The 26,799-nt window shown below is 44.8% G+C and overlaps 1 protein-coding gene across 1 annotated transcript in view; it reads right to left on the bottom strand.

Annotated features, from left to right (window-relative positions):
- LOC147106569 (astacin-like metalloendopeptidase) overlaps positions 1-26,799 on the bottom strand; it is a 512,506-nt gene that overhangs the window by 188,984 nt on the left and 296,723 nt on the right. Inside the window, exon 8 of the mRNA XM_086007520.1 lies at positions 10,651-10,732. Coding sequence (XP_085863646.1) covers positions 10,651-10,732 — 82 coding nt within the window. The remainder of the gene's footprint in view (positions 1-10,650; positions 10,733-26,799) is intronic.

Genomic DNA, 26,799 nt, shown 5'->3' on the forward strand with positions numbered 1-26,799 from the left:
GAAAGATATGTGTTGGTACTCAGATGAATCAGTGTCAAGTCAAATCAGTGTCAAGTAAGAATAGTGTGATTAATTGCATTGCATTAAAATACACTGCGCACTGACATGGAGCTTTGCTATTTATTGAGGTTACAGGATGCACTCATTTGGTGTTGACTTATTCACTCAGATGATAATTACTGGCACGGTCATGTTGGGCAAAGAGGGCTGATGCGTTGTATGCAAAAGCAAAATACCGCATATGCTGGATATCTGAAATAAAAACAGAAAATGCTGGAAATACTCAGCAGGTCAGGCAGCATTTGTGGAGAGAGAAACAGGGTAAATGTATGCCTCAACTGCATACCGGTTGATGTTAGAGATTCCGCCATGGCAGTCTGAAAAGACCTGATGCCATAGATGTTGAGGGCAATGGTCAATTTCATAGCCACTGGGAAGGCAGTGTGGGCAGATGAGTGTGGCTTCAGGTCTTCTGTAGTCAATGACAGAGATGCCCTTTTAGGAAGGCCCTCAAGACCTGTGCTGCCTGTATATTCTGTTGTGGGGGAGAATATCTGTTGGGCTGCATCCTCCTCAAAAAAGGTACCTGACTCTTGTTAGCTCCATCCTGTGCAGCTCCTCCTCCGTAATAATAAAGGAATACAGAGATATGCCCATAGCGAAAGCCATACTGGCTCTCGAGATGCTCTGACTGCAGGTGGGAGATAGAGGTCCATAAATCTTAACAATGTGCTGAACCTGCGAGATGCAATCAGAAACAAGTTCAGGTATTTGTAGAGATAAATTTTTTAAAAAGTTCATAAAATCACTTCCAAGTTGTAGAAATCAGTAATTAAACTCCAGATTCTTCAATCTCAGAAACTCCTCACTTCTGCCTTGATCATTTAATTCTGGCAGCTGCTGGGCCTCATCTCAGTCTAATTCACTCAGGGTGCATTAGCAGCACAAACCCAAGGCACACAGCTGCTATGCCATTGGTTCTCTGACATGCAAGTGAAGCTAGTGGGGGCCAGGCTGACAGATTGCAAGAAGGCTCAGAAAGTGAGAGGGAACTGGGGGTGGTGGTGGTTGGGGAGTCTTTTAAAGGTGCACAATGATTGGAAATGTCTTCAACCTAATTTTCCTCATTCAGAAAATTTCCTACACTGTTTATACACTGCTAATATGCTGAAAACAGCAAGAAAATTCACCCATAATATGCTAACTGTGTCCTAGTTAATGATTTGTAGAGGTTTGTTACTTCACTTTTGTACTCCATGCTCATATTTATAAAACCTATGAACCAACATGAATGTTTATAGTTTAATCAACTTATCCTCTCACTTTCAAAGATTTGCGTAGCTGAAACCCTAAGGCCTGGATTTCCCTGGTGAATTCCAGGTGGTTTAGAGGTGGTCTGCAAGGGAAATAGAGCAAGAAGAGCAAATGCTCAGAATGTCTGAAGATTGCACAGTAGTGTGGGCAGCCATCCCATTGCCAACCTGAACGCTCTCCTCGAAGTTCTCCCACGCACAGTGTGTCTGCTCAGAAGTTACAGATCTACTTTCTCATTCCTACTTAAGGACTTGATAGTTGCCCTTCCTGCACATGTTGCAGCTCATTGCAGGTAACTTTCTTTGCAAAGAACATGAAAATATAGGAAGTCTGGGGATTCATTCAAAAGTGCAGGTCACCAACTTGTCTGTAGGTATTCCACTGTGATCAAGCGCAGACTCTGCAGAAATCCCTTCACTTTTTGTAAAGTCCGCGCCTCAATAATACACGGACTTCGGGAGAACAGTTTAACAGGTACTTTACTGAACAAGAGGCAGCTTGAAACTGAAACTACAGAAGCCTGCTAGGGCCTTTTATACAGGGGTGGTCACTGCCGGTACTGCAGTCTAAGACCAGTTATTCCCTTAAAGGTACATACACAACAATTCCTCCCCTTTTAGATAAACAGTACATAACATTCATTTAACAACTAAATAATAACTAATTACAATTACAATTTTCTCAGTAATATATACATCAACTGAAATAGTCATTTATAAGTTCAGTCTTTGAGGAGGCTTCCTGATCCGGACTGGATAGCGCCTTTCTCGAGTATCCTGTTCTGGCGGTGGAGTCAATTCTGGCTCATTGTCATTGGTTGGTTCGTCAGCTTCCAATACCCCTGCTTCTGAGGTAGGCGCAATCTGTACTTCAGGCTCATTACCAGGTGCACATGCTTGTGGTACAGGTTTGGCTTGTTCCTGTGACTCTAGAATCTGGTCAGCATGGCGTCTCACGATGCTCTCTCCAACGTCCACTGTGTACATTAGTGGTCCCTGTTGTATGCATATCGTGCCTGGCTGCCATTTTTCTGTTTGGTAGTCGCGGGCCAAGACTGGTTGCCCTATCTGGAAGCTCCTGGTTGGCTTCTCATTTATGTGCTGGAACTGCTTATCCTCAACATCTCATCTTATGTTTGGTTTGAGCAAATCCAAGCGACATCTTAGTCTTCGGTTGAAAAACAGTACGGCTAGAGTTTGGTTGGTTACTGCATGTGTCGCATTCCGGTAAGCAAACAGGAAGTTATCCACCTTGTGTTGCAGTGGTATGTCGTCATTATACATTGCCTTTATGGCCTTTTTAAAGGTCTGAACAAACCTCTCAGCCAATCCATTTGTGGCTGGATGATATGGGGCAGATGTGTAATGTTTCACCCCATTATTCTTCAGGAACTTCCGGAAATCCTCAGACACAAACTGTGGGCCATTGTCGGAACAGATCTGTTCTGGCAACCCATTCCTGGCGAAGATGGTCCTTAGGACTGCAATAGTTTTCTCCGTGGTGGTGGAGGACATTTTAATGACCTCTGGCCATTTCGAATGGGCGTCCACAGCGATTAGAAACAGTGGCCTAGAAATTCAGTGGGCTTTGCGCCCAGTTACCGCCCAAAGAGGGCTTCTGCGCCAGTCTGCAAACTTCGGGCGAACTTCATTGACGTGCTAATTGCGGCGGTAGCCGTTAGCGCTGCGACGCCACCGATGACGTCATCGGTGTGCGCAGCGCCCCGGTACCGCCCCGACACCGGCCCGACCCCCATCTTCAGTAGCGGCCGCCTCTTCCGTGGCGGCCGCTAATAACATTCGGAGACCGGGTCCGTACAGCAGCCTTAGTGGGGCGCTTTAAGGTGGAGGTGCGGCCGGCCGCTTTTTCGGCGGCCGCCTGCCCGCACCTTCTTCCCCGGCCTCCTCCACCACCCCCCCCGCGGCATTGCCGGCTGTTTCCGGGAGCCCGGCACTTCTCCGTTGTGCTGGGCTCTTTTGCCGGCACTCGCGATCGGGGCTCCGGCTGCTGCAGGCACCTCCCCCTTAAGAGAGGGAGGAAGGCCTGCAGTACCGCAGCCTGCCGCTCCGCTGCGGGTGGCGCTGCGGCCACTAGCGCGCCGATATTCAGTTTCAGCGCCCCAAGCGGGGGCGGCCACACCCTTGAACAGCGGCCGTCCTCGACTTTGGGCGCTGAAACTGAATATCGGCTGGGCGCGAGTGGCTCCGCGCCCAGCGGTAAATTCTGGCCGCCAGCGAGCTGGCGGGGCTATAGCTAATTTCTAGGCCATTGAGTCCATAAATGGACCAGCGAAATCAATATGTACCCGTTGCCATGGAGACGAGGGCCACTCCCATGGATGTAGCAGGGCCTGTGGTGGAGCATTTTGGACCTTCTGGCATCCTGTGCATCTCTTGGTCATATCCTCGATTTCTTTATCGATTCCCAGCCACCACACAAACGCCCTGGCTAGGCTCTTCATTTTTACCCCTCCCAGATGACCCTCATGAAGATCATTGAGTACTCTATCTCTCAACTTGGGTGAAATTACCACTCGGGATCCACACATCAAGGTTCCCCGGCACACTGACAGCTGTTCCCTCCTTGTCGAGAATGCTGGCAACAGTGAGTCGCCATATGCTGGCCATCCCTTCACCGTCAAATCATAGACCTGAGAGAGTGTCGGGTCATTTCGGGTTTCCTTCTCAATATTTGCGTTTGTAACAGGCAAACATTCGACTATGGTCGCATGGAATATCTCCACAGGGTCCATTGCAGGTGCTTCTTCCGCCGTAGGCAATGGTAGGCGCGACAGCCCATCAGCATTTCCATGTTGTTTCGTACCTTTGTACTCTATGTCATACTGATGTGCCCCAAGAAAAAGTGACCATCTTTGCAGCCGTTGCGCCGTCATCACCGGAACGCCCTTCTTTGGGTTAAAAATGGAGACCAGGGGTTGATGATCAGTCAGTAGGGTGAATTTCTGCCCGTGCAGATAGTGATTGAACTTCTTCACCCCCCACACCAGCCTGAGGGCCTCCCTGTCAATCTGGGTGTAGTTACGCTCGGCTGAGGTTAGCGAGCGCGATGCAAAGGCTATTGGCCTCTCTGAACCGTCACGAAATTTGTGTGACAGCACCGCTCCAATGCCGTAAGGTGACGCATCACATGCCAACCGAATCGGTAGTGTTGGATTGTAGTGGGCCAATACTTCTTTTGAAGTGATTTGGCATTTACATTCCTGAAAGGCACGCTTACACTCATCACTCCATTTCCATGTTGCACCAGTTTGAAGGAGGGCATTCAGTGGGTGCAGAATTGTAGATAAATTCAGCAAGAACTTATGGTAGTAGTTCACCAACCCGAGGAACGACCTCAGTTGCGACACATTTTCTGGTGCTGGAGCCTTGACAACAGCCTCAATCTTGTCCGGCGACTTATGCAACCCTTCCTTATCAATCATGTGGCCACAATACGAGATTTGTCTCCTGAAGAACTCGCATTTGGGACGGTTGGCTCGTAGCCCATATTCCTGCAATCTCGTGAGCACCTGTTCCAGGTTGGTAAGGTGTTCATTGTCATTTTCGCCCGTAACCAGGATGTCGTCCAAATAACACTGGGTCCCTGGGATCCCTTGCAGGACTTGTTCCATTGCCCTCTGCCACATAGCCGGGGCCGATGCTACCCCAAATGCCAGTCGATTGTACTGGTAAAGGCCTTTGTGAGTGTTTATCGTGAGGTATTTCCTAGATGCTTCTTCCACCTCCATTTGTAGATACGCTTGAGCCAGGTCAATCTTTGTAAAACGTTTCCCTCCAGATAGTGAGGCGAAAATATCTTCTATCTGCGGAAGCGGATACTGTACTGTGTGCAGGACTGGGTTCACAGTCACCTTGAAGTCCCCACAGATGCGAACCTTCCTTGGCTCCCCAGGCGTGCTGCTCAATGCTTTCTTCATTACAGGAACGATGGGTGTGGCCCACTCGCTCCAGTCCACCTTAGACAGCACCCCCGAACGCTCCAGACTCTCCAGTTCAGCTTCCACAGCTGGGCGTATCGCGTATGGCACCGGTCTGGCCTTGAAAAATTTTGGGGTTGCGTTATCCTCAATCTTTATGGTTGCCTTTACTCCTTTTAGAGCCCCAAGTCCTTGTTGGAACACTTCTTCCGCGTCAGATTGAATTTGTGACAGACGTCCAGGTGCGACGTCATCATCTTTTTTGTCAGTCACAGTTAGTGCCAGAATGGAATGCCAATCCAATTGTAGTCTTCGGATCCATTCACGTCCCAATAATGGTGGTCCTCCATCTCGTAGTATATACATGTATAGTTTCTGTGTTTCCTTTCCGTTATATTCAACTGGCACCCTTATTTTTCCTCTGGGGTAGACTTTTTGCCCCGTGTATGTCTTCAATACAATGGACGTGTCCTTTAAGGGTATGTGTGAGAATAGCCGCTCATAGTCTCGTCGATTCATGACAGTTAGGGCTGATCCTGTGTCCAATTCCATCTTCACTGGGGACCCTGCTATCATGAGGGTGACCCAAATGGTTCGGTGATCTTCTTTTGCGATCACGTTGTGTAACTTTAAACAACTTAGTCGCCTGCTCCCGGAGTCCTTATCACTCTCCTGATCTTCTGAACTACTATCTGTCAGTTTCTTTACTTTCCTGTACTGTTCCTTAGTAGTTCTTGTCATGTTGGTCTTCTTTCCCGACCTGCAGACTCTTGCTATATGTCCCATTTTCCCGCATTGCCAGCATATTTTGTCTTTAAACCAGCAGTCCTTCTGCTCATGGGTTGTTCTGCCGCAGCGATAGCACTTTTCGGCTCCATACGCCATTTCGTTAGCGCTGTATTCTTGTGGTTTCTGTTGTATTTCCGCAACTCCCCGTGCTGCTGCTTCGTAGGATACTGCCACGCTGAAAGCCAGTTCTACCATCAGGTCCTTTTTTGAAAGTAGTCGTTTCTGGGTTCCTTCACTCTGGAGCCCGCAGACAAACTTATCCCGTAAGGTGTCTGCCAGTCCTGCTCCGAACTGGCAGTGCTTCGATAACTTGCGTAGTTCCGTAAGATAGTCAGCATTGCTCTCATCTTTGTGCTGGTTTCTTTTATGGAACTTGAATCTTTCTGCTATCAGCAGTGGTGTAGGGCTTAGGTGTTCCTGTAAGATATGAACAATCTCCTCAAACCTTTTCTCCATTGGTTTAGCTGAGGTAATTAAATTCCGCAATAGGCCGTACGTACTCGCACCCATCAGATTTAATAATACCGACGCCCTCTTTCCATCAGCCACCTCATTTGCCTTGCAGTACACTTCAATTCTTTCCACATACGTGGTCCAGTCTTCTACCTCGTTGTCGAAAGCAGTGATACTGCCACTTTTCGGCATCTTGGGCGATTTAAAATGACGCCTCCCGCGCTTTTGCTTCTTCCCCAATGGAATAAAATGGCGCCTCCCGCGGTTTTGCTTCTTCCCCAACGGGATAAAATGGCGCCTCCCGCGCTTTTGCTTCTTCCCCTTACTGCCATGCTGCTCCTAGCGTTCTATGGGGTAATGCTTCCAGCATTATTGCAGGATGTGATTGCATACGTGCTGAATGTATATAACCTTGGCAAGGTTATTAAAATACATCTTTGCACTCTATTGCTGTTCGTGAGGTGGCTGACGTGGCACTGACTGAAGGGAGACCTCCAAACTGCCTGCACGATCTTGAGCACAGCAGATACCACCAATGCTGGCCCAGCTGCTATTCTCCTGGCAATATCTTCTGGCCCTTTAAGCAGCTAAACTGAATTTCGATCTCTCAGCAGTGGAAAACAACTCATCAAGATTCCTCCATTTGACCCACCCTGCATGCTTAATTAGGACAGAATCCTGCCCATCATCATTTTTCTAATGGGCCCAGGAAAATCTAGGATTAAGTCTCTGATTTTTTAAATCAAAGACCATGAAGTTTGTGATGGCTTGTAGAGTTATCTCGGGCTGACTGGGAGGAATTTAATCCACTCATAACAAGTTTACCCCTCCAGGATCCAATTTGAACCAAAATGGGTGGTTAGTGCCCCGGGGTAGTTATGATCTGCTTGGTTCAGGTGTCAAATTACTGAGAACTATTTTGGTAGGGAATTGAGGTGAATGTGAGTTTTCCTTTACTGGTATTCAATGGCTGGATATAATGGGAAGGAGTCCATGAAATTCTACCGTCAAGAAATTGAGAAGAGGAGAATAAAAATGGAAATGGTAAAAGCAACAAGGACTAGTCTCCAAAATGTTTTATTCAAGCATTTTGAATAAACTACACTTGAAATTAAAAAGATAAATAAATAAAATCAATAAATTTTGCTGTAAAACAATTTCTCTCAACTCAAGATAAAATATTTAATATATTGATCAAATGAATAAGGATAAGATAAATAATTCAACAGCTGGTGCTAACCTGCCTGGAAATGACAGTTGTGAAAATGGTCCATTTCCATAACTGAAGGATTTAAAAAAAACTTAATTTATATACAAATTTTCAGCAGTGAGATGAGAACCAGTTCTTCAAATAGAAACACTTAAAATCGTTTCAAAATAGTAACAAGTTAAAAAAACAAAATCAACAGGAAATGACTTCAGGATCAGAATGCTGTGCATGTAAATATTATTTGATGAGGGACAATGATGCGATTGCAAAGAGAAACCAAAGTGGCCGCGTTCAGACAAATTACAATTGACATAGCAAGTGAAACACATCTATCGCCAATGGAAAGTAAAATTGGATGGCGCATAAAATAGGCGGCCAACTGATCCAACCAGTTTCCCACCAGGCAGGTTAGGTTGAAATTATCCCCCTGGACTTGAGCACATAATCCAAGTTGACACTTCAGTGCAATATTAAGAGAGTGCTGCATTGTTGGAGGTGGTGTTTTGGATGCGATGTTAAATTGAGGCCCTATCCATCTGCTTAGGTGGATATAAAAGATCCCACGGCACTATTTAAAGAGCAAGGAAGTTCTCCTCATGTCCTAGCCAACATCAATCTCTCAACCAACACCACCATCATTTATATCATTGCTGTTTGTGGTACCTTTCTGTGTGGAAATTGGCTGTCATGTTTACCTACCTAACAGTGACTAAAATGTACTTCATTAGGTGTGTAGTGCATCGGCACATCCTTTAAGATATTCCATAAAACATCTCTGAACAAGTTGGTAGTCCTAATGTCTCCTTCTTTGGCTCGGTGCCAATCCACTGGCTAGAGTCATACCTAGCACAAAGGAAGGTGGTTGTGGTTGTTGGAGGCCAATTATCTCAGCCCTAGGACATCACTGCAGGAGTTCCTCAGGGCAGTGTCCTAGGTCCAACCATCTTCCGTTGCTTCATCAATGACTTTCCCTCCATCATAAGGTCAGAAGTGGGGATGTTCGCTGATGATTGCACAGTGTTCAGTGCCATGCGCAACTCCTCAGATAATGAAGCAGTCCATGCCCGCATACAGCAAGACCTGGACAACATTCAGGCTTGGGCTAAGTGACAAGTAACATTCACACCATACAAATGCCAGGTAATGGCCATCTCCAACAAGAGAAAATCTAGTCACCTCCCCTTGACATTCAACGGGATTACCATTGCCAAATCATGCATCAACACCCTGGGGTTCACCATTGACTAGAAACTTGACTGGACCAGTCACATTAATACTGTGCCTACAAAAGCAGGTCAGAGGCTGGGTATTCTACAGCGAGTGATTCCCCTCCTGACTCCACAAAGCTTTTCAACCATCTACAAGGCACAAGTCAAGAGTGTGATGGAACACTCTCCTGGATAAGTGCACCTCCAACAATACTCAGGAAGCTCGACACCATCCAGGACAGAGCAGCCCATTTGAGTATCACCCAATCCACCACCTTAATTATTCACTCCTTCCACCACCGGAGCACCGGGGCTGCAGTGTACCATCTACAAGATGTACTGCAGCAACTTGCCAAGGCTTCTTAGACAGCACCTCCCAAACCCACGAACTCTACCACCTAGAAGGACAAGGGCAGCAGGTGCATGGGAACACCACCAGCTCCAAGTTCCCCAAGTTACCCTTCACCCTGACTTGGAAATATATCACCGTTCCTTCATCGTCATTGGGTCAAAATCCTGGAACTCCCTCCCAACAGCGCTCTTGGAGTACCTTCACCACACAGACTGCAACGGTTCTAGAAGGTGGCTCACCACCATCTTCTCAAAGGATAATTAGGGATGGGCAATAAATGCTGGCCTTGCCAGTGACAACTATAGCCCATGAATGAATAAAAATAAAATTCAGACTATATAAATGCAAGTTGTTCTTCTGAAGATGCAAAAGGTGCTATATCAATGCAAGATCTTTCTTTTCTTTTTCTCTTTTTGTATGTGTTGCACGTTTTCCTTTACCTTTTACCTTACCTGGAGACCTGAAGCTAATTTCAGAGCTTTGACCATCTACTAGCCATGGAAACGATCTTGACTCTCCAGAATCTTGTCAGAATCTAAACTGGGAGGAAATAGTGATCCAGGTGATGTGCTGAGAGGGAAATTGGAGCATGGATGGCAGGGACGTCGCCTCCAGATGGAAACAAACAGGTGGAATTTTGCCACAAGCGAGCCAGTGGGGAATTTGGTGCACGGAGGTAGTGAACAGGGAGGGTGAGGAAGAAGCTCAAAAGGCTGAGACCAGAAGTAATAGACTGGAGAGGCTGGGCTTGTCAGCAAGTACCAACAAATGTGTGGAGAGGCCTGGGCTGGGGACACCAAATTCAAGCAGCTCCTGGAAGTCCTGCTTGTGGCGTCAGAAATAATGTAATCCAGGTCTTGAGATGGGGCTGCCTCGGATCTTGATTGGCAATTTTAGATGTTTGGGGTGAAAACAGTTGTAGTGGACTTGTGTGAAACCAAGCAAGGAACAATAAAGTCAGAGGCCATGGTAGGCCTGCATGGGGCCAGGTCTGGAACCAACAAGGTCAGAGGTCTGGGGCAGGCCTGGCCCCATGCATTAATAGAGAATTGAAAGAAGTACTCAATTATGAGTCCTTAACTGTTCACTGGGTGGTGCTTTATGATAATAAATTTCGAGATGAAATAACAGTAAAGGGAATATTTCATCTGCTCTGAAGTCTTGAACATTTGTTAATGACTGAAACACAGCAGTACATGGAGTGGGAAGCAGCAAAGATTGGGTCTGGCTTGGAAGACTGGCTGCAGAGGGACAATTGAACTGGAGCACGGGGATTGGTCCCTGAAAACCACATTAATAGCCATGTGCCTAGCACACTGATCAATCCTGTGCAAGATTTACCAATCAAATATAAATATAAATATCTCAAACAGCTGTTCAGACTTACCTGCCATACTGCATTATTGAGCCATAATCATATTCTGTGCCCAGATTATTTGTCCGCAGTAGATTAAAATTATGTTCTTGCCCTGTAAAGATAACACATCCAGAATTAATTCAAATAAACCCGTTTTGGATTGGTCCATAAATGCCAACCTAGAAAACTGGCAAAAGCTGACCGACAGCCTTAAAAAAGCTGACACCGTCCTAAAAAAGCAGATAGACAAAAAATAGCCCCATCGGCCTGATGACAGGAGAAGACAAGTTCCTAGAATTTCCTTGGAGCATCTCCTGTTCCACCACCATAACTTTGGCGTAGGTTCAGGGGAAACCCCGGCTACAAATGTAAAGAGGAATTCCACCAATCTTCTGTGAAATTATGCAGATGGATTGGGAGAAGCCCTGGGGAAATTCCTGGCAAAGGAGTTAGATTGAAAGTGCAGGAGGACACAGGATTGTCATAAACCGCAGATACACTCAACATTCCATCACTTTTATTGCAGAACATAAAAACACAAAGTGCAAGTGTGCAACAGGGGTGAATTTAGAAGTTACTGACGGGAGATGTGCATCTTCGTCAGAAAATGTTGATTTTGACACTTTATCTGGTGCATTTTTTGACATTTTGAATCCTTCTGTAATTTTGTCTTTCAAACAGAAAATAATTTCTCCTGGAAAGGGTAAAGGTATTTTAAATATGAAAATAAAAGTAGTTGTACAGACTTCATTATCACTTTACAGGGTCCAGTAAATCTGATCATATGTTAATTTGTGAACAGAAATTTTTTACACCCACAATAATCCCAAACAGCTCTGCTTTCTACATGCACAAAACTAGCTCACTATTGCATTGCCCCTTGCCCAATCACATGACAGCCAGAGGCAGGTGGGGGTTGCCTGCATTGAACGTATGCTGATTTAACCATTTAAATTTAAAAAAACTTTTACTTTTAAGGAATTTCAGGAAGGATAAAGCTGAGTCAATATCCTTAAAAGTAAACAGAGTTCTGATGAAGGGTCACACCCAAACATTAATCTAGCACGTGAAGCTAGAAATTACTGTTGGTGATAATATAACAGCCCATAATTTCCGATAGGAGGCTTCCTGCGAGCGGATGTCTCCTATCGGAAAAAAATCTATGAACTTACCTTCCGCTCCTGGGCCTCTCCAAAGTTGAAATACGCAGGGCCCACGTATCCCAGAGGCTCATGCAGTTCGCAAGCATCCCTGGGATCACGTGGGCCAGGCCAGCCAATAGGAGAAGGGAATCTCCCTACATACTTTTGACAGATAGACCTGTCAAATATATGAATGGAGATCACCCCAAAAACACAGCAAAACATTAAATAATTTTTTTTTTTTATTAAAATTTTTTCTGGGGCTAAAAATAAACTTACCATTTTTAAAAGTATTTTTTAAATATAAATGAGTCAAAAAATTATTATTTTAAAAAACTTTTTCAACTCTTATGCTAGTAAAAGCAGGTCATCCGCCTACTTTTACCAGGTGTAAGATTTCTAAGGGTTTTCAGCGGGCAGAGGTTCTGCAGAAAGCGGAACTCTCCCCCCGCAGAGGCCCTTCTCTAGGGCAGGCGTCTGATCTGTCGAGAGCATTCTATGCGCTTCGCATGCCTGAAACCAGCATTTCCGATGTCCCTAAGGGTATATACACAGCCCGTACACACCCGTAGGCATCAGAAAATACGAGCCAACATGTTCATACAATATTCCTCTGCTATTTTATCCGAGAGATTAACCCATTTAAGATAAATGGATAAACATCATCCTTAAAATAGCCAACACAGGATAGTCATTTCAATGTGTTAAGCATTTGTCTGTTATCACCTAAAGTAATTTATGGCCTTTATGGCTCTTTATTGTCTTGTACTGAAAATAAAACTCATTGTAAACTCCAATTACTAAAAAGAATAAAATGCATAAAAACATAGGGGCTGATTTTCATCCACTCTGCTGGGCATGAACAAGGCAGTGGTGCGATTAAAATGGCAGAGCAGCGCTAACTGCCCCATTCCTGCCAATGTTGGTTGGGACATTGACATGGGTGGCCCTGACGCCCACTGGAAGCAGTTGGGTGTCTCATTAGCCCATGTAAATCGGGATCCGATTATGTCAATAGGACCTTGATGCAATTTTGGAGTATTAATGGTGTTTGGCATTGGTGGCCTCACCAGTCGTCCTTGAGGGCAGCGCTGGAGGCTGCTCAAAAACTTCACCGGAAAGGTTTTAAAAATGATTTTCATGGGGCCAGGACTGCTGCTCTCGGGAGGGAGATGGACTTGCTCTGCCCAGTGGCAGTGGTCACATTGAAATCCACCTCACCACTTTCAGGAATGGGAGCTGAATTTTGTGCTCTCAGTGGACCTGACTGTCTGGGGTTTATAATCTATTGTACTTTTATTGATTATTAATATCACTCCTCCCATTTCCCCATAGATGAGAGTGGATGAATGTTGGGATTATTCCTCATCACTCAGATTTACTAATTAGGATACAGCGACATTCAGCGAATCATTTACATACAATGTCACCACCAATTAGAAGTGCTTGCAGGTAAGTCAGCCACCTTCTTTTTCATAGCAAAATCCCCAGCAATTAATTGCTGGACTGTTTTTCCCACCCAGCCCCTTCCACCCACAGAAAAAAACAACAGCCTACAAGCGAGGAGCAGTGATGGCCAGAAAGAGCTAATTATTCATTTAAGTAATTGTTCATCTGAACTCTAATTTAGTTTTTACTTCAGGGGTACAACAGAAAGAGACTTCCAAACTATTAAGTAAAAGTAATAAATTACAGTAAGCAAATAGAAATAATTAAACAAATAATAATAAAAAGAATATCTACTGTGTTAAATATATAGATTGGTATGGCAGGATCAGAGTGATCTGAAGTGATGTATGCGACATGGACAATGTGGACCTGCCTGGACTATACAGGGTGAATCATAAATATGAAGTGTATAATGCTGCACTCCTTGGGCAGAAAGTTGCACAGCTCGAGAGCCAACTGGACGCACTCCACATCATTCTGTAGGAGAATGTTTTCTGGAGCAGACATTCCAGAAAGTGGTCACCCCACACGTTGCTAGGAATAGTGGAGTTGGTAAGGGAAACTGGGCAGGATGCAACAGATGAGGACAGAAAGGAAATTATCTAATGTGATCTAATGAGTGCAGCTCCAACAACACTCAAGAAGCTTAACACCATCCAGGACAAAGCAGCCCGCTTGTTTGGCACCCCATCCGCCACCTTAAAGATTCACTCCCTCCACCACCTGCATACCATGGCTGCAGTGTGTACCATCTACAAGAGGCACTGCAGCAACTTACCAAGATTTCTTCGACAGCACCTCCTAAACCTGTGACATCTGCCACCTAGAAGGACAACGGCAGCAGGTGCATAGGAACACCACCACCTCCAAGTTCCCCTCCAAGTCACACACCATCCTGACTTGGAAATGTTGATGCTGGGTCAAAATCCTGGAACTACCTCCCTAACAGCACTGTGGGAAAACCTTCACTACACAGACTGCAACGGTTCAAGAAGGCAGCTCACCACCACCTTCTTAAGGGCAATTAGGGATAGGTAATAAATGCTGGCCTTGCCAGCGACACCCACATCCCATGAATGAATTAAAAAAAAGGTCTACTCGGTTTATCTATTTAGGTACCAGTGATATGGACAAAGGAGGGTAACCAAGAGGAACTACAAAATACTGAGGATCAAGTGGTTACCCGTGGGGGAAATCATACAGCTAGTAGGAATAGGAGAGTGATCATTGTGAGGGCTTCTATAGTCAGGGGAGGGGGAATTGATCATTTATTTTGTAGGTGTCAGGGTTTATTACATTATGGAGTGAATACCAAAGATTCTGAAAAGGATATATGACTGGTATGAGCTGGCTAGAGACCTCTTACTGTAGTGATGTAGTTGGGGTGGTAGTGGGGATGCTGGTGGTGTAGTGTCCGTGTGTAGATAAAGACACTGAAGACAGGAGTTGGTTCATAGGTATTTACTAAGCAAGTCTGGGGGGGGTTCTAAAGGATATACACAATACACAGGCTTATATAGCCCAAGTGGCAATTACCGGCATTACGCACACCTGGGGCTCTTAAAGGCACATACACCACAATTCCTCCCCTTTTAACTAACCAGTACATCATATTTTAAGTAATTATTAATTACATGTTATATGCAAAATAATATACATTGCTGTAATTAATTAATTATAAGTTAGTCTCTCAGGAGGCTTCCTGACTCGGTCCGGATAACGCCTCGGGGGTGTAGTAGTTTCTGGTGGTGTAGTAGGTTCTTCTGGCAAGGCTGATTCGGCTTGAATGCCAGTGTCGGGTTCATCGGGTTCCAGTATCACCGGATCGGAGGTAGATATGGGTATCTCTACTTCATCGTTAGATGTCTAGAGTGGTGGTGTAGGTTGTCCCTTTTCGGATGACTTTATGATTTGGTCAGCATGGCGCCTTATTATGCTTTCTCCGATGTCCACGGTATACATCAGTGGTCCTAGTCGTGTGCAGATAGTTCCAGGCTGCCATTTCTCGGTACGGTAGTCCCGGGCCAAAACCTGTTGGCCTATCTGGAAGGCCCTAGTTGGCCTTTCATTCATGCCTTGAAACTGCCGGTTCTCCACGTCGCTTCGGATGTTGGGCTTGACCAAATCCAGCCGGCATCTTAGGTTTCTATTGAAGAACATCATGGCGGGAGTTTGGTTGGTAACCATATGTGTTGCATTCCTGTATGCGAATAAGAAGTTATCCACCTTGTGCTGAAGTTTTATGTCTTCATTACCCATGGCCTTTATGGCCTTCTTGAAGGTCTGGACAAACCTTTCAGCCAATCCATTGGTGGGGGGATGGTATGGGGCGGACGTGTAGTGCTTTACCCCATTGTTCTTTAAGAACTTTCTGAATTCTTCGGACACAAATTGCGGTCCATTATCAGAACATATCTGTTCCGGCAGCCCATTCTTGGCAAATATGGTCCTTAATACTGTGATGGTTTTTTCCGTGGTGGTGGAGGACATCTTTATTACCTCCGGCCACTTGGAGTGTGCATCAACCGCGATTAAGAACATTGAGTCCATAAATGGACCAGCAAAAATCGATGTGCACCCTTTGCCAGGGAGATGAGGGCCACTCCCATGGATGTAGAGGGGCCTGTGGCGGAGCGTTTTGGACCTTCTGGCATCCTAGGCAGCTCTTGGTCATGTCTTCGATGTCTCCATCGATACCTGGCCACCATACAAACGCCCTAGCTAGGTTCTTCATTTTCACTCCACCCAGATGCCCCTCGTGAAGCTCCTTTAGCACTTTATCCTGGAGTTTGGGTGGAATCACCACTCTGGATCCACACATCAAGGTTCCTCGGCACACTGACAGCTGTTCTCTTCTTTGCGAGAATGCTGGCAACAGTGGTTCGCCATGTGCTGGCCATCCCTTCACTGTTAAATCGTAGACCCGTGAGAGAGTTGGGTCATTTCTTGTCTCCCTTTCAATGGCAGAATTTGTCACTGGTGGACATTCCACTATGGTAGAGCGGAATATCTCTACTGGGTCTACTGTAGGTGCCTCTTCTATTGTTGGCAACGGTAGGCGCGATAAACCGTCAGCATTCCCATGCTGTTTTGACCCTTTGTATTCTATGTTGTATTGGTGAGCCCCTAGAAAAAGGGACCACCTCTGTAGCCTTTGTGCTGTCATAATGGGAACACCTTTTTTAGGGTTGAATATGGAGATGAGGGGTTGATGGTCAGTTAACAAGGTAAATTTTTGTCCGTGTAGGTAATGGTTGAATTTCTTCACTCCCCATACCAGGCTGAGTGCTTCCCTGTCTATTTGGGCATAGTTACGCTCAGCTGAGTTTAATGAGCGTGACGCAAAAGCTATCGGCCGTTCTGAGCCATCAGGGAATTTATGGGATAATACTGCTCCTATGCCGTAAGGGGATGCATCGCATGCCAGTCTGATTGGTAGTGATGGGTTGTAATGAGCCAAAACTTCTTTGGATGTGATTAAGTCTTTACATTTATGGAAGGCACGTTTACAGTCTTCGTTCCATTTCCAAATCACTCCTGTCTGTAGAAGTTCATTAAGAGGGTGTAGAAGAGTTGATAAGTTTGGTAAAAATTTATGATAGTAATTTATTAATCCCAGGAATGACGTTAATTGTGAAACATTTTCAGGTGCTGGGGCTTTTATAACTGCTTCAATTTTTTCAGGTGACTTATGCAACCCTTCCTTATTAATTATGTGACCACAATATGATATCTGATTTTGGAAAAATTCGCACTTGGGGCGATTTGCTCGTAGGCCCCGTTCTTTCAGCCTAGTGAGCACCTGCTCCAAATTGGCAAGGTGCTCATTGTCGTTTTCTCCTGTTATAAGGATGTCGTCTAGGTAGCATTGAGTCCCCGGAATCCCTTGCAGGACTTGCTCCATAGCTCTTTGCCAGATAGCTGGAGCTGATGCTACTCCAAAAACCAGTCGATTGTACTGGTACAGGCCTTTGTGTGTGTTTATTGTGAGATACTTTTTAGAGGCGTCTTCAACCTCCATCTGTAGATATGCCTGTGCCAAGTCAATTTTGGTGAAACGTTTCCCTCCGGATAGAGAGGCGAAAATACCTTCTATCCTCGGAAGAGGATACTGTACTGTGTGAAGGACCGGGTTTACAGTCACTTTGAAGTTACCACAGATGCGAATTTTTCTCTGTTCTTCAGAGTTATTTTTCAATGCTTTTTTCATGACTGGAACGATGGGTGTTGCCCATTCGCTCCAATCTATTTTGGATAATACGTCTGCTTTTTCCAAATTCTCCAGCTCTGCCTCGACTGCTGGACGTATTGTGTATGGCACCGGTCTTGCCTTAAAAAATTTGGGAATTGCTGCATCTCCACTTTTATTGAGGCGGTGATGCCTTTCAAGGTTCCTAGTTTCTCTTGAAACACTTCTTTGGCGTTGGCCAAGATGTCTTTTAATCGTTCAGGTATGATGTCATCATTGTTTTTTTCCTTACTGGTCACCATCAGTACCTGAATGGAGTGCCAGTCTAACCGTATCTTCCTGATCCATTCGCGTCCCAACAACGGTGGACCACCATCTTGTAGAATGTATAAATACAACCATTGTATTTCTTTGCCGTTGTATACAACAGGCACCCTTATTTTTCCTTTGGGGTATACTTTCTGCCCCGTATATGTTTTTAAGATAATGGATGTGTCTTTTAGAGGTATATGCGAAAATAGCCTCTCGTAATCTCGTCGATTTATTACGGTTAGAGCTGATCCTGTATCTAGCTCCATTTTAACTGGGGACCCTGCTATTGTGAGGGTAACCCAAATGGTTTGGTAATCCTCTTTGGCAAGTACATTATGTAATTTGAGATAGCTTAGTCTCTTGTTTCCGGAGTCGCTATCGCTCTTCTGGTCTTCGGAGCTACTGTCCGTCATCATTTGTACCTTCCTGTACTTTTCTTTATTGATTTTTTTTTTCTGTCAGTGGGTTTATTTTGTCCAGATTGGCATACCCGTGCAATGTGTCCAATCTTCCCGCATTGCCTGCATGCTTTGTCCTTGAACCAGCAGTCCCTCTGGTTATGGGTGGATCTGCCGCAGCGATAACATCTTCCGAACCCCTGTGTCATTTCATGGGTGCCGAAGTCCTGTGTCTTTTGTTGTATCTCTGCAGCTCCTTTTGCTGCTGCTTCGTATGATACAGCCATACTGAAAGCTTTGTCCAATGTTAAATCTTTTTCAGAAAGCAGTCTTTTTTGTGTTCCTTCACTTAAGAGACCGCAAACGAATTTGTCTCGAAGATAATCCGATAGTCCTACCCCGAATTGGCAGTACTTTGATAGCTTTCTTAATTCGGTTAGGTAATCAGCGTTACTTTCATTCTTGTGTTGATTTCTCTTGAAGAACTTGAATCGTTCCGCTATCAGCAGCGGTGTTGGGTTTAAGTGCTCCTGCAGGGTATCAACAATTTCTTTAAAATTCTTGTCATTTGGTTTGGCTGGAGTGATTAAGTTTCATAACAGCCCGTATGTCTTCGCGCCCATTAAGTTCAGAAGTACTGAAGCATTTTTTTCATCTTCTATTCCATTTGCAGTGCAATATACCTCTACTCTTTCCACGTATGTGGTCCAATCCTCTATTTCGCTATCAAAAGCATCAATATTACCAGATTTAGGCATGTCAGAAAAGATATGGCGCTTCCCGCGCTTTTTTTTTCTGTAGCAAAGATATGGCGCTTCCCGCGCTTTCCCGCCGCTGCTGCCGATAACAATGCTGTTTTACTGCGGTTTCCGTTTATTAACTGTTGGAGACTCATTCCCGCCAGAGGTCTGAACGCTGACCTGCTTGCCGCGCCGGCCGTCTCCCGAGTGCTCCCTCCCAGTCCGTTATTGCTTGCCTCTGATTTCGCTGCCTGTCTCAGCTGTAGAGCCCGCCGCTGGAGCCCCAGCCTGACGCCCAGGAAGGATTAGCGCAGTACCTGCCACCAGCTTGGCCAGCTGGTGAAACTACAGTTTCTCTTACTTCCTTGAGTCTTCTGGACGCCGGAGGAATCGATGTTCTTGAGGTGCTGCCGAATTGCAGGTAAGTCCGTTTCCACTTCATCGCCACTGTAGTGTCCGTGTGTAGATGAAGACAGGAGTTGGTTCATAGGTATTTACTAAGCAAGTCTGGGGGGTGTTCTAAAGGATATACACAATACACAGGCTTATATAGCCCAAGTGGCAATTACCGGCATTACGCACACCTGGGGCTCTTAAAGGCACATACACCACAGGTGGTGTTGGGGGGGGGACATATAAATATGGAGACAAGGGAAATATGTAGCAAAAACAATGTGGTTATAACAGGAGATATTAATTTTCACAAACTATGATATGCTCAAGTACTAAAGGCAATGAATTTCTAGAATTTATTCAGGACAGTTTTGTAAAAGTAAAAAATGTTTTAATGGGCATTAAAGTGATCACCAGGATCTGATGGTTTCCACCCCTGACTATAAAGTGAAGTAGGTGAGTAAATTGCTGATCAGTTAGTCATAATTTTCCAAAGTTCTGTAGATCCAGGACTTGTGCCTTTGGATTGGAAAATTTCAAATATTATTAAATAATTAAAGATGGGAAGGAGGGCAAAACCAGGTAATAATCTTGTGACACAAGTTGGTAATTGGTTGGAAGGTAGGAAACAAAGTAGGGATAAAGGGAGCGTTCTCTGATTGGTATGATGTTCTCTGATGGGTACCTGTCTGGGGCCTCACCTTTTCACCATATACATTAGTGACTTGGATGAAGAAATGGAGTTGCATATCAACGTTTGGAGACATAGTACATTAGGAGACTCAGTAAGTTGCGTAGATGGGAGCAGGAAATTATAAAAGGGACACAGACAGACTAAGTGAGTGGACAAAACAGTGACATGAAGTTCTATGGAGGGGGTGGGGAGGTGTAAGTTGATCTACTTTGGATCCAAGAAAGATAAATTGAATATTTTCTTAATGGTGAGAGACTAGGTGCTGTGGAGGAGTAAAGGCATTTAGGTATCCATGTACACAAATCACAAAGCTAGTGTACAGTTACAAAAAGTAATCAAGAAGGCTAATGAAATATTGGCCTTTACCTTAAAGGTCAGACAGCATCGTAGAGAGAGAAACAGAGATAACGTTTCAGGTCGATGACCCTTCATCAGAACTGGAAAAAGTTGGAGAAGTAACAGATTTTTTAGCAAGTATGGGGCAGGAAAAGGGAGGAGGGGAGGAAAAAACAAAGGGAAGGTCTGTGATAGAATGGAAGCAGGAGCGATTAAAAGACAAAAGGGATGATGGTGCAATGTAACGATCAATAACATGTCATTCTATAGTGGACACTAGGTGGAGCCGTAGAGCTGTATATAGCTGTATGTATAAGACTACACTACCCAGCTGTATGATATTAAGACTACATTACCCATGAGGCACTAGGCTACCCACAAGGCAGCAGTCAAGATGGAAGCCTCCACAGATACAGTATCTAGTCCACATGTGCTCAATTAAAGGTCTAGCAAAAGCTAGCTGTGTTCATAATAAGAATGTCTAGTTATTAATGAACATAACATGGTGAAGATCTGCTGAAAATTGTGAAAAGCGACATAGAGAATTTGAAGCCACCAGAGTGTTTGAATCTCGAGGGAAATGTCGACTACAATTGGCGGATTTTTAAACAACAATTCGAACTCTACATTGCAGCCATCAGATTCGGTACGAAGCCAGACGCAAGGAAGATAGCGTTGCTGCTTACGGTTGCAGGCCCACAGGCGATAGAGGTATTTAATACATTTGTATTTAATCCAGAGGAGAACAGAGGAAAATTAGAAGATGTGCTAGAAAAATTTGATGCACAGTGCTCTCCCAAAAAGAATGAGACCTATGAAAGATACATCTTCTGTTCTCGGACACAGCAGCAAAATGAACTTGTGATAGCTTTATAACAGATCTGAAACTGAAAGCACAGACATGTAATTTCTCTGAGCTCAAAGCATCCATGATTCGTGACCAGATTGTGTTTGGTATTCATGATAAAAAAGTCAGGGAACGTCTGTTGAGAGAAACCAAACTAAATTTGGAAAATGCGGTGAAAATATGCCAAGCCAGCGAGCTAGCTCGAAAGCACGCGAAGACTTTCAGTGAAATCAATAATGATGCGATTGTAATGAGTGATAATGCTGCTGTCGGTGCTGTGTCCTATAAGGGGAAGAAACATGGGCAGAACAGAAATGAAAAGCAATCGGAGGATGAAATTTTTAATTGTAAATGCTGTGGTTACAAACACCACTTAAGACAATGCCCAGCGTTTGGAAAAATGTGCACAAAGTGTAATGGAAAGAATCACTTTGCCAAACAATGCTTTTCAAAAGTAAAAACTAAGAAAGGGCAACGAGTTAATGTGATTGAGGACACTGATTTAAGTGAGACATTTTTTGTAGGAACGGTGTCATGTGACGATATCAAAAAAGATACAGAAAATGTGCAGCCCTCAGAAATAGACAATGCTGAACATAAAGTTAATGCAGTAAAAGAGGACAAATGGATGATCCCACTGCAGATAAATGGAGCATTAGTTACATTGAAACTGGACACTGGGGCAAAAGCAAACTTAATCAGTATGAGTGACATTAACAATATGAAAGAAAAGCCCAAAATACAGAAAATGTCAGTACTACTGAAGGACTATAATGGACAGAAAATAGATAGCTTAGGTGTATGCAGACTTAAAGTGACAGTCAAAGACAAAGTGCATCATCTCATGTTTTCTGTTGTGGCTGAAAGACTTGATTCGATACTAGGAGACAAAGCTTGTGAAGACTTAGAACTGGTCAAGAGAGTCTACCGTATAAACTGTGCCATAAGCAGACCAGATGACTCAGGTGATGAAGCAGAGAGCCCATCAAGGATGAAAAGGCCAAAGGGTATCCATGTCTTCAAAAAGCCTAGTTTCTCCAAGAAGAAAGAAAAAGACTTCAAGGTCAAAGAGAAGCCAAAGGAAGAAAAGCACAAAGAGGAAAAACACAAGGAGAAAAAGTCCAAAGATATAACCGCAGCAGATGTTGTTATGCAGTGGAAAGAGAAAAAGAAAAAGAAGAAGCCTGCACCAGAGCAGGAAGCAGTTCCGGTGGATACTCCTTCTTCCCTCAGGCCAATCTTTATTAGCCAAGGCTGCTGAGAGGACTATGCTGTATGATGGGATCCAGCTGCCAGCAGTTTTTCGAGAGTGCATTGACTACATTGAGAGTTATGGCATGAAGAGTGAAGGAAACACTGATACCCTCTCCAAGCAAAGATCGCAAGGAGACCTCGATCTATACAAGAGCAGATTGATGACAATGCCGCGACTGCATCTTGTCATTCACCGCCAGAACAATCTCATGAAGACACATCAGACTTACCCGTGTTGAGAAGATCCACACGTGAAGTAAAAGAGCCTAATAGACTTAATCTTTGAGTACAATGTAAAGCTTTGAAAATGTGTTGACTGTTTAAAAATGTTTATGTTTATAGAGCACTAACAAAAGTGTTACTGATATTATCTTTATTGTTTTCTTGAAAGTTGATTGATATTGATTTTGTTAAACCTCAAAGAAAGGGGGATGTAATGATCAATAACATGTCATTCTATAGTGGACACTAGGTGGAGCCGTAGAGCTGTATATAGCTGTATGTATAAGACTACACTACCCAGCTGTATGTATATTAAGACCACATTACCCATGAGGAACTAGGCTACCCACAAGGCAGCAGTCAAGATGGAAGCCTCCACAGATACAGTGCCTAGTCCACATGTGCTCAATAAATGGTCTAGCAAATGCTAGCTGTGTTCATAATAAGAATGTCTAGTTATTAATGAACATAACAGTGCAAGGCAAAGGAAATGGTAATGGGACAAGAGTTTTTTTATTCTTTCATGGGATGTGGGCATCGCTGGCAAGGCCAGCATTTATTGCCTATCCCTAATTACCCTTGAGAAGGTAGTGGTGAGCCACCTTCTTGAACTGCTGCAGTCCGTGTGGTGAAGTTACTCCAACAGTGTATTTCGATAGGGAGTTCCAGGCTTTTGACCCAGCGATGATGAAGGAACGGCGATATATTTCCAAGTCAGGATGGTGTGTGACTTGGAGGGGAACTTGGAGGTAGTGGTGTTCCCATGCACCTGCTGTCCTTGTCCTTCTAGGTGAAAGAGGTTGTGGGTTAGGGAGGTGCTGCTGAAGAAGCCTTGGTGAGTTGATGCAGTGCATCTTGTAGATGGTATACACTGCAGCCATGGTATGCTGGTGGTGGAGGGAGTGAATGTTTAAGGTGGTGGATGGGGTGCCACTCAAGCGTGCTGCTTTGTCCTGGTTGGTGTCGAGCTTCTTGAATGTAGTTGGAGCTGCACTCATCCAGGCAAGTGGAGAATATTCCATCACACTCCTTACTTGTGCCTTGTAGATAGTGGAAAGGCTTTGGGGAGTCAGGAGGTGAGACACTCACCACAGAATACCTAGCCACTGACCTGCTCTTGTTGCCACAGTATTTATGTGGCTGGTCCAGTTAAGTTTCTGGTCAATGATGAGCCCCAGGATGTTGATGGTGGGGGATTTGGCGATGGTAATGCTGTTGAATGTCAAGGGACGGTGCTAGACTCTCGCTTGTTGGAGATAGTCATTGCCTGGCACTTGTGTGGCGCGAATGTTACCTGCCTCTTATCAGCCCAAGCCTGAACATCATCCAGGTCTTGTTGCATGTAAGCATGGACTGCTTCATTACCTGAGGAGTTGTGAATGGCACTGAACACTGTGCAGTCATCAGTGAACATCCCCACTTCTGACCTTTTGTTGGAGGGAAGGTCATTGATGAAGCCCTGAAGATGGTTAGGTGCAGGGCACTGCCCTGAGGAACTCCTGCAGTGATGTCCTGGGGCTCTGATGATTGACCTCCAACCACCACAACCATCTTCCTTTCTGCTAGGGATGACTCCAGCCAGTGGAGAGTTTTCTCCCCGATTCCCATCGACTTCAGATTTACTAGGGCTCCTTAATGCCAAACTTGGTCAAATGCTGCCTTGATGTCAAGGGCAGCCACTCTCACCTCACCTCTGGAATTCAGCTCATTTGTCCATTTTTGGACCAAGGCTGTAATGAGGTCGGGAGCTGAGTGATCTTGGCGGAACCCAAACTGGGCATCAGTGAGCAGGTAATTGTTGAGTAAGTGCCGCTTGATAGCACTGTCGCTGACCCCTTCTATCATTTTGCTGATGATTGAGAGTAGACTGATGTGGCCGGATTGGAGTTGTCCTGGTTTTTGAGAACAGCACATACCTGGGCAGTTTTCCACATTGTCAGATAGATGCCAGTGTTATAGCTGTACTGGAACTGCTTGGCTAGTTCTGGAGCACAAGTCTTCAGCACGATAGCCGGGATTTTGTCGGGACCCGTAGCCTTTGTTGTATCAAGTGCGCTCAACCGTTTCTTGATATCACATGGAGTGAATCGAATTGGCTGAAGACCTCCTCCTCTCGTTAGTTGTTTAATGGTCCACCACAATTTATGACTGGATGTGGCAGGACTGCAGAGATTTGATCTGATCCGTTGATTGTGGGATCGCTTAGCCTTGCCTATAGCATGCTGCTTCCTCTTTTTAGCATGCATGTAGTCCTGTGTTGCACCTTCCCCAGGTTGGCACCTCATTTTTAGGTATGCCTGGTGCTGCTCCTGGCATGCTCTTCTGCACTCCTTATTGAAGCAGGGTTGGTCCCCTAGCTTGATAGTAATGGTAGACTGAGGGATATGCCGGACCATAATGTTACAGATTGTGGTGAAATACAATTCTACTGCTGCTGATGGCCCACAGCACCTCATGGATGCCCAGTTTTGAGCTGTTAGATCTGTTCTGAATCTATCCCATTTAGCACAGTGGTAGTGCCACACTACACGATGGAGGGTGTCCTCAGTGTGAAGATGAGACTTTGTCTCCACAGTGACTGTGTCACGGACAGATGCATCTGCGAGAGGTAGCTTGGTGAGGATGAGGTTAATGAGGTTTTTCCCTCGTGTTGGTTCTCTCAACACCTGTCGTAGGCCCAGGCTGGAAGCTATGTCCTTCAGGACATGGCCAGCTCAGTCAGGAGTGGTGCTACCGAGCCACTCTTGGTGATGGACATTGAAGTCCCCCACCCAGAGTACATTCTGTGCACTAGCTACACTCAATGCTTCTTCCAATTGATGTTCAACATGGAGGAGTACTGATTCATCAGCTGAGGGAGGGCAGTAGGTGGTAATCACCAGGAGGTTTCCTTGCCTATGCTTGACCTGAAGCCATGAGATTTCATGGGGTCCGGAGTCAAGGTCACTCCTTCCCGACTGTATACCACTGTGCAACCACCCCTGATACACCCAGGGATGGTGATGGAAGAGTTTGGGATATTGGTTGAAAGGTATGATTCTGTAAGTATGACTATGTCAGGCTGTTGCTCGACTAATATGTGGGACAGCTCTTCCAATTTTGGCACTAGTCCCCAGATGTTGGTGAGGTGGACTTTTCAGGGTCGACTGAGCTGCGTGTGCCATTGTCATGTGCAGAGGTCAGTGCTGGGAGGTCTGTCCGGTTTTATTCTTCTATTTTGTAGTGGTTTGTTACAACTGAGTGGCTTGCTACGCAGTTAAGAGTCAACCACCTTGCTGTGGGTCTGAAGTCACATACAGACCAGCAGGTTTCCTTACGTAATGGGTTTTTACGACAAAATACCATTACTCATACTAGCTTTTTATTTTAATCCAGATTTATTTCATTAACTAAATTTAAATTGCCCAGCTGTCATGGTGGGATTTGAACTCACGTCTCTGGGTCATTAATCCAGGCCTCTGGATTACAAGTCAAGTAACATTACCACTATGCTACCGTTCCCATAGTTAAGAAACAAAAGGTTACTCTAGATGAGGTGTAAATGGCATAGGCAGAATCATCAACAGCTGCCATGCAAGAGAAAAAAGAAAACATAGGGGCAGAGGTTATAGTCTGAAATTGTTGAACTCGATGGTGAGTCCAGAAGGCTGTAAAGTGCCTAATCAAAAGATGAGGTGCTGTTCCAACTAAGCTCAACATCAATACAGGACTCCCAGTCATGACTGCAAAGAAGGTATTGCTCAGAAGCACCCTCCTGTGAGTAACTGTTACTGTCCATCTCAATCATCCAAAACTATGCATCTATTGGACCATTCCAGTAACGAAGAGTCACCCCCACCCATGAGGCCTGTCTCCCTCTGCTGCCCTTCCAGACTGTCAACCACCTCTATCTTTACACTATTCTTATGCCTAAGCAAAAAGCACCAACTCGAGTGATGACATTCTGGAGAGTCTGATCCAGAAACCCCTCATTTTCACTGATGCTACAGTATGGCCAATTGTTTCTTCAGCACAGAGATTCTGGATACACTGAGGATCCAGAATGGCCTACATATCATACTCTACACACATCAAGTGGGTTCCTTACACTGCCATTTCTATATGTCTAACTTAAAAAATATAGATAGTATTAGCCTAAACACCCACTTCAAAATCTTACAAGAATTAAACTCTGCTCATTTACTTCATAAAAGTATTATAGAA

This window comes from Somniosus microcephalus, chromosome 15 (assembly GCF_052327205.1).
Source record: "Somniosus microcephalus isolate GS21.2 chromosome 15, FLI_Smic_1.0, whole genome shotgun sequence".
Classification (NCBI taxonomy): Eukaryota; Metazoa; Chordata; class Chondrichthyes; order Squaliformes; family Somniosidae; genus Somniosus; species Somniosus microcephalus.